The sequence below is a fragment of the Zosterops lateralis genome, assembly GCF_965231275.1.
Source record: "Zosterops lateralis genome assembly, chromosome: 7".
NCBI classification, from domain to species: Eukaryota; Metazoa; Chordata; class Aves; order Passeriformes; family Zosteropidae; genus Zosterops; species Zosterops lateralis.
In genome coordinates, this window is record NC_139767.1 from 37,527,128 (window position 1) to 37,538,539 (window position 11,412).

The 11,412-nt window shown below is 51.7% G+C and overlaps 1 protein-coding gene across 4 annotated transcripts in view; it reads left to right on the forward strand.

Annotated features, from left to right (window-relative positions):
• Positions 1-11,301, forward strand: part of FMNL2 (formin like 2) — a gene marked incomplete at its 5' end in the record, with an annotated part of 112,196 nt that extends 100,895 nt beyond the window's left edge. For 2 of the 4 annotated variants that reach the window (XM_083864802.1, XM_083864805.1), the window contains 8 exons: positions 448-516; positions 609-689; positions 1,507-1,636; positions 1,720-1,883; positions 2,007-2,108; positions 2,615-2,713; positions 3,135-3,258; positions 7,135-8,024. In XM_083864802.1, the coding sequence (XP_083720928.1) occupies positions 448-516; positions 609-689; positions 1,507-1,636; positions 1,720-1,883; positions 2,007-2,108; positions 2,615-2,713; positions 3,135-3,258; positions 7,135-7,298 (933 nt within the window). In that variant the 3' untranslated portion in view covers positions 7,299-8,024. Of the gene's footprint in view, positions 1-447; positions 517-608; positions 690-1,506; positions 1,637-1,719; positions 1,884-2,006; positions 2,109-2,614; positions 2,714-3,134; positions 3,259-7,134; positions 8,025-8,464 lie in introns of those variants that run through there. The other 2 variants (XM_083864804.1, XM_083864803.1) reach the window with 2 other exon arrangements.
• Positions 11,302-11,412: the final 111 nt, after the last annotated feature.

Genomic DNA, 11,412 nt, shown 5'->3' on the forward strand with positions numbered 1-11,412 from the left:
ACATTCACAGAATCTCAGGGAAAAGAAGGGATTTTCCCTTATTCCCATTCCAACCCCTGCCATGAGCAGAGACACCTCCCACTGTCCCAGGGTTCTCCAAGCCCCATTGTCCAGCCTTTGGACACTTCCAGGGATCCAGGGGCAGCCACAGCAAATCTGGGAATTCCAGCCCAGCCAGGAATTCCTTCCCAAAATCCCATCCAAATCTCCCCTTTCCCAGTGGGAAGCCATTCCCTGTGTCCTGTCCCTGCAGCCCTTGTCCCCAGTCCCTCTCCAGGGGAACATTCCCATTCTGTCTGCATGGACAGAGGGACATCCATGCTCTGTCCCATGGTGGGGATGGATGAAAACAAGGAAGGTTTTTGTTCAGGATGTGAGTGTTTGGATGTTAATTTTCCCCCTGGCTGGATGTGCATTAACCAAAGCTCTCCCCGTGTTTCCCCACAGCAACTCCACGCCATCATCGCTGCCTCTGTCTCCATAAAGTCATCCCAAAAACTGAAGAAGATCCTGGAGGTGGGTCTGATCTCAGCTCTCCTTCCAGGGCTGTCCAAACCTGCAGGGATGTGTCCTGAGAATTCATGCTCTGCTCTGTTTCATCCTGGCAGATCATCCTGGCCCTTGGGAATTACATGAACAGCAGCAAACGAGGGGCTGTGTATGGATTTAAACTGCAGAGTTTAGACCTGGTAAGAGAAGCAGGGATGTGTTTGGGCACACACAGCTGGGGATTAGAGCTGTGGAGTTCCTGAGGCTGGAAAAACCTTCCAAGATCACGGAGTCCAACCATCCCCAGCACTGCCCCGTGTCCCCAGTGTCACATCCACAGGGCTGGGAAATCCCTGCAGGGATGGGGATTCCACCTGAGCCCCTTTTCCTGATGGAATTGTCCCAAATGTCCCCCCTGAGCTCCCCTGGCCCAGCCTGAGGCCGTTCCCTCTCCTCCTGTCCCTGTTCCCTGGAGCAGATCCCAAATCCCCCCCGGCTGTGCCCTCCTGGCAGGGAATTCCAGAGAGGGAAAAGATCCCTCTGGATCCTCCTTTTCTCCAGGCTCAGCCCCTTCCCAGCTCCCTCAGGAATTCTCCAGCCCTTTCCCATCTCCCTCAGGAATTCTCCAGCCCTTTCCCAGCTCCCTCAGGAATTCTCCAGCCCTTTCCCAGCTCAGTTCCCATCCCTGGCCACTCTCCAGCCCCTCAGTGTCCCCCCCTTGTCCCAGAGCTGTCCCCAGCCCTGGAGGTGTCCCAGCAGTGCCAGCACAGGGACAGGCCCTGCCCAGGGGCCTCTTGCCCACCCCTGGGGCACCCCTGGATTCATGTCCATCACCCCCAAACCCTTTCCCAATTCTCCAGCTTCTCTATCCCAACCCTGTGACCCTTTAGGGGGTTGTGGTGACCCAAGTGGCTGCTGGGGGACTCCATTGGTGTTTCCCAGCACGGAAAACATGCTGGAATCCCTGTGCCTGGGGCCTGTCCCAGCTGCCCACCCCTCTGTCCCTGCCCTCCCCAGCTGCTGGAGACAAAGTCCACGGACAGGAAGCAGACCCTGCTGCACTACATCTCCAACGTGGTGAAGGAGAAGTACCAGCACGTGGCCCTGTTCTACAACGAGCTGCACTATGTGGAGAAGGCAGCAGCAGGTACAGCCCCTGCCCTGCCCTGCCCTGCTCTCCTGCATTCCTGGCAGGGCTGGCACACTCAGAATCCCCCTGTCACCTCCCAGTGTCCCTGGAGAACGTCCTGCTGGACGTGAAGGAGCTGCAGCGGGGCCTGGAGCTGACCAAACGTGAGTACACCATGCACGACCACAACACCATGCTCAAGGACTTCATCCAGAGCAACGAGGGCAAGCTCAAGAAGCTCCAGGATGATGCCAAAATCGCCCAGGTACCTGTGTGTTCCTGATTTGTGGGGAGGGGGTGACGCCCAGGGGTGGGCTGTGTTCCTGTGGGGTGCTGGGGGTGCCTGGCAGGGTGTGCAGGGCACTGAGGCTGCCTGGGCCTGTTGCAGGATGCCTTTGATGATGCTGTGAAGTATTTTGGGGAGAATCCCAAGACAACCCCGCCCTCGGTCTTCTTCCCGGTGTTTGTCCGCTTTGTGAAGGCCTACAAGGTAAACCAGAGATTCCTTCTCCTCCTCTTCTTCCTCCTCCTCCTTTTCTTCTTCCTCCTCCTCCTCCTCCTCTTCTATTTCTCTTTCTCTTCCTCATCATCCTCTTTGTCCTCCTTTTCAGCCTTCTCTTCTTTTCCTCCCCCTCTTCTTTTTTCCTCCTTCTCCTTTCTCCTTTCTCCTTTTTTTCTTCTTTTCTTGTTCCTTTTTCTCCTTTCTCTTTCTCCTCATCCTTTGTCCTCCCCCCACTTCTTCTCCTATACTCTTCTCCTCCTCTTTCTCCTCCTTTTCTTTTCCTCCTTGTCTTTCTCCTCCTCTTTCCTCCTCCTTCTCTTTTCCTCCTTCTCCTTTCTCCTCCTCCTTTTTCCTTCTCTTTTTTCCTTTCTTCTTTCTTCCTTTCTTCTTTCTCCTTCCCCTCTCCCTCCCTCAGACACCCCCCATGGTGTCCCAGTTCCCATTCCCCCCTGGCTCCCCTGGAGTCTCTAACCCGTGGATTTTCTCACAAACAGCAAGCAGAGGAAGAGAACGAGCTGAGGAAAAAGCAGGAGCAGGCCTTAATGGAAAAACTCATGGAGCAAGAAGCACTGATGGAGCAACAGGACCAAAAGGTATGGGACAAATACAACTTCCAGTGGGACCATGTTCCTGATCTTCAGAATCCTCAGGTTCTGTGTGAGGAATTGCAGTTGCCTAAAAAGAGCCTGGAAATTTTTATGGAGGGAACTGGGATAGGCTGGGGAAATTACAGTGTTCTGCTGCTTTGGAAATCTGCAGAATTCAGGAAAACTTAAATAGGTGGAAAGTTGTCTTGTCAGTATTTCCAGGAGATAAACTTTATCCTTCCCTGGATAAGAGGATAAAGATAAACTTTATTTTTCCCTGACTTCTCCATGGAGCGGGAGCAAGCAGCACACGGGCTGGGAATGGCAGTTCTGGTGGGACTGGGGGGGATGCCTGGCTGGGTGAGGCTCAGGGAGAAGGCCAGGAGAGCTGGAGCTCCATCCTGACCATCCCTGTGCCTGTTCCCAGTCCCCTTCCCACAAGAGCAAGCGGCAGCAGCAGGAGCTGATCGCGGAGCTGCGGCGCCGGCAGGTCAAGGACAACCGGCACGTCTACGAGGGCAAGGACGGGGCCATCGAGGACATCATCACAGGTACCCCCTGCCAGCCTGGGGTGCCAGGATTGGGAATACAGGGGAGCTGTGCCCCAGATGGGAATGCCAGCATCAGTTGGGAATTCTAGCCCCAGGAACAGCAGGGGGATCTGTGCCCCCCTAGCTGGGAATTCCAGCCTCAGTTGGGAATTCCAGCCTCAGCAACAGGGGGATCTGCCCCCCAGTTGGGAATTCCAGCCTCAGGAACAGCAACAGGGGGATCTGCCCCCCAGTTGGGAATTCCAGCCTCAGGAGCAACAGGGGATCTGATCTGCCCACTTGCTGCTCCAGGGCTTTGTCTCCTCCTGAGGGTGTTGCTTTGGTGGTGTGGAGCAAATCCAGGAGGTTCTGCTCCTTCTCTTGCAGCTTGTGGGGACATCCCCAGGGGTTTAGAGCAGGCAGGGGGTGTCTGATCCCAGCAGCTGCTCCTGGGATCTGCCCCAGGTGCCTTTTTCCTTCTGCCCACAAATGGGATCAGTGGCAGGGTGAAGAGCCTCTGTTTTCATTAGGATTGATCCCAGAAATCCTTCAGTCAGCACCAGTGACCCCAGAGTGCTCCAGGTTTTCCTGCTGATCCCAGAGGGAAGGGACACAGCCCCTGGTGCAGCCAGGCACAGGCAGGACTTGGCTGCAAATATTTGCTGATGAAAAGAGCCACCTGAAGTGCATCTTTCCCAGGAATTCCATCCTTTCTAACGCTTCCAGCTTCTGGGATTGCAGAACTGGGAGTTTTCCACACTTTTTTTCACCTGTGGTGTGGAAGGAAAATGATTTCACGCCTCAGGAGCTTCACAAACTCCATTTCCTTGCACAGAACTCCCCAAAAAAAATCTTCGCCAACTGCTCCTGGAAGTTTTCCACAGGAGTTTCTCCTGCAGAAGGGCAGGAGAGCTGTTTGACCCCTGACTAAGGAAAGCCAGGGAATTTTTGCCCCACTGGATGAAGTGTGTGAAGCTTTCCCAACTCCTTTTACCCTGGATTAATGGCCCTGAGATAACATTCCTCATTGAAAGGGCAGGGTGGCAATAATACCCAACCTGGCATTGCTTCCACAACTCCTCCGGGCTCCTGGGACTTAGTTTAATTGGAAAAATGCTTCTCCTGCTCTGTGGGAGGAACAGATTGCCTGGCAGACACCCTCCCCTGTGGAAAAACCATCCAGGGAGAGAGTGCCAGGCTCCAGTTAAACATTCCCTGTGCCCTTCTGCCTGGATTTGCCCATTTGGGGCCTCAAGCCACAGAGGAGGAGGAAAGGTCAGGAATGGAAGGTCAGGTAGGACCAAGGTCACCTCCTCATCCCTGGGGATGTCCCAGTAAATCCTGCACCTCCCCATCCCTGGGGATGTCCCAGTAAATCCTGCACCTCCCCATCCCTGGGGATGTCTCAGTAAATCCTGCACCTCCCCATCCCTGGGGATGTCTCAGTAAATCCTGCACCTCCCCATCCCTGGGGATGTCTCAGTAAATCCTGCACCTCCCCATCCCTGGGAGTGCTCCAGGCCAGGCTGGACAGGGCTTGGAGCACCCTGGGATATGGGAGGTGTCCCTGCCATGGCAGGGGTAGGACTGGATGGGATTTAAGGTCCCTTCCAACCCAAATCATCCCCAACACCAAGGTCTTCCCACAAACCCATTGCACACCTTAAAGCAAGTTCTTCAAGGGAATAATTTTATTGGAGACCATGGGGGAATGGCTTTAAGATGAAGGAAAGATCAGGGATTGGGAAGGAATTCCTGGCTGTGAGGGTGAGGAAGCCCAGGCACAGATTGCCCAGAGGAGCTGTGGCTGCCCCTGGATCCCTGGCAGTGCCCCAGGCCAGGTTGGAGCACCCTGGGACAGTGGAAGATGTCCCTGCCCATGGCAGGGCTGAGATTAGATGAATTTAAGATCCAACCCAAACCAGGCTGAGTGGATGAAACATCTCCTGAAGGCTGATGAGGAACTTGTGCCAAGGGCAGTGAGGAGCAGCCTGGAGATGTCCCTGTGTCCCAGGGCAGTGCTGACCGTGGTGTGTGTGTGGCTGTTGTTGTTCCCATGCAGAGCTGATCTCAGGGTGTGTGTGGCTGTTGTTGTTGTTCCCATGCAGAGCTGATCTCAGGGTGTGTGTGGCTGTTGTTCCCATGCAGAGCTGATCTCAGGGTGTGTGTGGCTGTTGTTCCCATGCAGAGCTGATCTCAGGGTGTGTGTGGCTGTTGTTGTTCCCATGCAGAGCTGATCTCAGGGTGTGTGTGGCTGTTGTTGTTCCCATGCAGTGCTGACTGTGGTGTGTGTGGCTGTTGTTGTTCCCATGCAGAGCTGATCTCAGGGTGTGTGTGGCTGTTGTTGTTCCCATGCAGAGCTGATCTCAGGGTGTGTGTGGCTGTTGTTGTTCCCATGCAGAGCTGATCTCAGGGTGTGTGTGGCTGTTGTTGTTCCCATGCAGAGCTGATCTCAGGGTGTGTGTGGCTGTTGTTGTTCCCATGCAGAGCTGATCTCAGGGTGTGTGTGGCTGTTCCCATGCAGAGCTGATCTCAGGGTGTGTGGCTGTTGTTGTTCCCATGCAGAGCTGATCTCAGGGTGTGTGGCTGTTGTTGTTCCCATGCAGAGCTGATCTCAGGGTGTGTGTGGCTGTTGTTGTTGTTCCCATGCAGAGCTGATCTCAGGGTGTGTGTGGCTGTTGTTGTTGTTCCCATGCAGAGCTGATCTCAGGGTGTGTGTGGCTGTTGTTGTTCCCATGCAGTGCTGAAGACGGTGCCCTTCACCGCCCGAAGCGCCAAGCGCGGCTCTCGCTTCTTCTGCGACCCCGTTGTCCCTGAGGAATTCCATTACTAAACCCTCCCTCTCTCACACCTGACGCTCTTAGAAACCAGGAAGGTCGCTGTAGAGTTTTTTTTTTTTTTTTGCCACTTTGTTTGTGTGGATCTCAGCCAGGAATCTTTGTGACTGTCGAGTGTGTAGTGGTGTCCAGCGTCCTCCTGATGTAGTGGTGTCCCCTCTGTTGCACGTCCTCTTCATCCATCCCATCCCATCCCATGCCATGGGGCTGTCCTTGTCCCATAGAACAGCCGGGTGGGACTCACTGGGATGAGGCTCCTGAGGAGCCCGAGCAGTGACAGCTCACTTGGCTCGTTGTCACCTCGGGGGTGCCGTGCATGTGGCACCTCAGAGTGGGATTCTGGCCTGCATGGACCTTGGGAATGGCCTTGGGGGTGGCTTCTGGCTGGGGATAACCCCCATGGGGGGCTTTGGGGTTCCTAACCAGCACCTGCATGTCCAGCTGCATGGGGGGGACAGCGGGGTGAAATCTCTCTTTGTTCAGTCACTCACATCCATGTTTAACTCTCTTATTCCATGTCAGTTCCATGCCAGCTTTATTTCCTGGGGAATCAGGAATTCTCACTGAGCCTGGACTCTGTGCCCAGGGCTGGGAATCATGGGAATACAGGGCAGAACCACGGGAATGGTGCTGAGGCAAAGCTGGCATGGAACTGAGGCACTGCCATGGTGGTGTCCCCACCCCAGCACGGCCCTGGGCACTGCTGTCCTCATTGAGGACTCAGCTTAAGGAGGCAGCAGTGCTCCTTCCCCTGTTCCTGTGTGATTCCATCAGTGCTGCCAATAAACCCACAGACTAACCCACCTCATGGATCTTTGCTCTTCGGGTTCTCTCTCTGTCTTCTCTTGCTGGAGCCAACCTTCAAAGCAGCTTGGAATTGGGGTAGGGATTGGCCTCTGTCCCTCCTGCCCTGTCTAACCCCTGCTGCTTCCTGCCTGGGAGGTTTGAACACTGACTTGACTTGCTCTTCATTCTCCATCCCATTTTTTTACTTAACCATCATTTTTTTTGTGTTCTGTTTTTTTGTTGTTGTTTTTTTTTGTTTTTTTTGTCTGTTTAGCCCTAAAGAAGAATAATATCACTAAATTTCCCAATGTTCACTCGAGGGTAAGGATTTCTTCTAGCACAGCCGTGGTGGAGGATTCCCAGAGCTGGCAAGCATCACTTTTTACTTGGCTTCCTCCTCTCTCTCTGTGCCAGGCAGCTGGTGGTAGATGTGGCTGAGCTAATACTGGTGAGACCCTCGAGGCCAGTTGAGACCCAGATCCCTGATTTTCACCTCTGGAGGTGCAGGGATCCACAGGATGTTGGCTGGTGACCATCAGCACACTGTTTTGGCCACTTGTCCTCAAGCTGAGCCCAAAACAGTCTTGTCCCCAAGTGCTCTTGGTTGGTGACAATCCTCACACTCCATTTTGGCCATTGGAATTCAGGTTGAGCCCAAAATAATCTTGTCCCCAGGTGTTGGTGACCACCATCACACTCTGCTTTGGCCATTTCTCTTCAAGTCCAGCCCAAAATAGTTTTGTCCCCAGGCACGGCAGTCCCACACTTGGGTTCTGCATGAGGTGGACAATCTCCAGCTCCAGCTGTGGAGAGGGGAGAGCTGAGAAGTTTGGGAGGTCTTTGTAACCCCCAACACAAGTTACCCAGGAAACCTGAGGGATTTGCTCAGTCCCACAAACTTTTTTGGCCAAGAGACCAGTATTTGAACTAGAATTGTCTTCAGTGTTGTAGGTGCACAGGTGACAGCACATTGTGACACCTCTAATGGGCTTCCACCATCACATCCATCAGCCTTTTCCCTCTTCCATCCATCCATCCATCCATCCATCCATCCATCCATCCATCCCATGCTCAGTGTTCCCTCCCGAGCTCTCCCCTCCTTTGGCTGATGAAGCATCACTCCAGCCATGGAAAGCAGCTGGAGAATCCCAACCCAGGGGCACCTCTTTTAAACCATGGAGGTCCTTGCCAACCTGAAGGACTCCATGAATTTGTGCTAAAGGGGATGTAGGGATCCTAAACCCATCACGCACCTGCCGCGAGGAGCATCCTCTGGCTCTGGTGTTTGAAGGAATGTGGGAACACACAGGGAACACCTCAAAGCTCCTCAAAGTGGGTCAATGTGGCCTTTGTGAGGGGACATTCCCATAGGGGACACCACCATTCCCGTGGTCCCAGCAGCGCCCCGATCCCACCAGTATTACCCGGTCGCTTGGGGCGCGTAGTCGGGGCACGTCCATCCTTCCCGCCCTCTCTCTCTCTCTGTCCCATCCTTCCTCCACAAGCTGCTTTGACTGGCTTCCAGCGGGGCTGTCCCCTCTCCCTGCGTGTCCGTGTGTCCGTGGCGTGTCCGTGTGTCCGTGCTGACGGGCGGCTCCCCGCAGATCTCCGGAACCAGCCGTACCGCCGCGCCGACGCGCTGAGGAGGAGCGTCCGCCGCCGCTTCGACGAGCACGGGCTGCGCTCCAATGGCGCCGAGCTGGCCATGTGAGCTGTCCCCTGCAGCAGACGATGCCCACGGCCTCCTCCGCGCCCCACACGGCCTTTTCCAGGGGAAAACGGACCTTGGGGAGGGTTCCCAGCCCGGAGCTGGGCTCTCTCTCTCTCTCTCCGCTGCCAAGTGCCTGAAATGGAAGTTCCTGCTCCGCCGGATCCAAGCAATAGGGTTGGGGTTGGGTTGGGTTTCTCTGGAGGCCAAGACTCTCTCTCTGTGTCTCTCTCTGTGTGCAGGATTTGTAACCAAAATGTAAAATAAAGGGGTTGGTTTATGGGGGGAGGTTGGGGTGGTGAGAGTGGGGCCTGACTGGTTGGAAACTGGGAATACTGGGAATACTGGGATGTGCTTGGCTTTTAATGCCGGGCCGAGGGGCGGGCCCAGCCTTCAGCTGCACTTAACAGCTCTTTTTAAATTAAAACTACAAACAAAGACATTTAAGGGCTTTCTGGACACGGCATTAATAACAACCCAGCCCTTTTCCCAGCCCAGGGAGAGGAATGGGACAGGAGGTCTCTCCCCAGCCCAAGGTGGGGCTTGGGGATGTTCCAGGGCTTTGGAAGGCAGCATAGGGATAACAGCCTATTTATTAATTAGCACTAAGCAATTAACAGCCAGTAATCAGTATTAGGCTCTGAGGACCACTGCAGTCCAGCTCCTGGCAGGGGGATCCCAGCCCTGAGACATTCCCACTGGGATCCATTCCCTGCTGAGGCTCCTGTGGAAGGGAAGGGAAGCCCAGCCTGAAATTCCCGGTAGGTTTGGGGTTGTCCGTGGCATTTTCCAGGCCTAAAAAAGGGCCAGGAGGTTGTTTTGGGGCCCCTCCCTGTGCCCTGGAGCAGGGGATGGATCCCACTCCCTGCCAGCAGCAGCAGGAGCTGGGGCAGAGCTGGACTGAGGAGAAATTTGGTCCTTCCCAAATCTCATTTTGCTTCCAGCTTCCCCTGCCCGGGGCTCATCCATCTGTTCATTGTAAAATTTCTTGTATAGTATTTAACCACTGAATTTCTTTTGCCCTTTTCCATTGTGCTCCTGTGAACCACTGGTGAAGGTCCCTGTTTTGTTTTGGTTTGGTTTTTTTTGTTTTTTTTTTTTTCCTTGGATAATGTGTAGTTATATGATAATCTGTTTTTAAATGTACAGATATTTTGCTACAAAATTGGTGCAGTTTTTTATGGTTTTTACACTTTCTCCCCTCCCTCCCCTCCCCACTTTAGCCTCTGGGTAATATTGTAAATATTGTTTAAAAGGAAATAAATGCATCAAGCCTGTGCTATACAATCTTGAATGTTATTTTAACTTATAGTTTTTGTTTTTTATATTTAACTAAAAGGACAGTTTGGGACTCAGAGTTACCACATTGACCAATTTCCAGGAATTTTTTTCTTCCTTGAAAAACTGCCAAGTTTTGCATTTCCAGCACTGTGTACTTGACCTGCTAAAGAGAACATGCCACTGTTGGAATGAGAGTTTAGATCAAAGAGAATTGGATCATTTGAATTTCAGATCTCAGCACTTGTCGGGGCATAAGCACTAAATCTCATTTTCTGCAGCTCAAAGGTATTTTTTTAATAAAAGCCCAAAATGAAAGCCAAGCTGGCATGTTCTCTTTAATATTTTTCTAGTCATAGATCTGCTTCTTTAGCAAGATTAGAAATGTTTTCTAAAGCAGTTCACGTTCCTTTCCTGGTCTGTTCCTGCCATAAAAATCAAATAAACTATTTACACTACTACACTGAAATCCAGAGGGGTTTTTTTTTTTTGGGTCCCTTTTACCTGTTTTGTTCCCCAAAAATGGTGCCACATTGACAGGTGAACCCCTGGAGCTTGAGGGGATGAAAACTGAAAGAATTTGCAGCATCAGTTTATTCTTTTGTTATTTGAGGGAAAGAAATTTGGGGTGTGGATGTTCCTGGGAAACACCTGCAGCAGCTCCAGGGGAGAAATAAATGGGGATTAATATTTGCTAGAATTACACTCAAAACAATCCAAATATTTAAGGCCTAAACAACTGGAATTTTAATACCAAATTTAAATTTTTTTAAGGGTTTAATAAAATTATTCTGATTAACCAGCACAGCCAAGGTTTCAAAATTGTTGGACGTGGTGAAAGATCATCCAAAATCATCCAGTAATTGATTAAAAAAAATCAATTTGGCCAAAATTCCTTCCATTTTCCAGGTGGGAATGCAGAGGTTGAGATGTTGGCTGTGCTGGGGCTGCCACAGGAAAAAAAAAATGGGGCTGGGAAATAGGAAAGAGGAGGAAAACACCAAAAGAAAAGCTAGAAAAATAATCCTGAACTCAATTCCCTGGAAAACTCAATCCTGCTCTGCCTGGTTTAAAAGCAAGCTCAGCTTAAAGCTGAATTTCTTCCTGAAAATTGAATTAAAATGTTAGGAAAAGCCTCCCATTGGAATAATTGACATTCCCAGTTTTTAATTTTGAATGGAAAAATAAAGGCAAACCTTTGAAGAGTGAAATTCCTTTAGGAACAGCTTTTTCCTTCAATTTCCTTCAATTCCCAAGGGAAACAGCAGGATTGGGATGTGCTTTCCCAGCCCAAAACATCCCAGGAAAAAAATGGTGAAAACCTCCTGCATTTTTATATTTAAAGTAATTCATTTCAATCTCAGGGTGTTCTTAAGGATTCTGAGCCTTGTAACCAACCACCCCAGGCAGAAAATTCCCTGGATAAATGGATCCTTTGGGTGTTTAGGCACTGGTGGTCAAAAAGGGTCAAAATTCAGGAAAAAAAAAGTCCTGAAAAGGAACCTGAACAATCTTGGAGCAGGTTTTGTCAGTGGTTCTGTGGCTCAGAGCTGTACAGAGTATTTA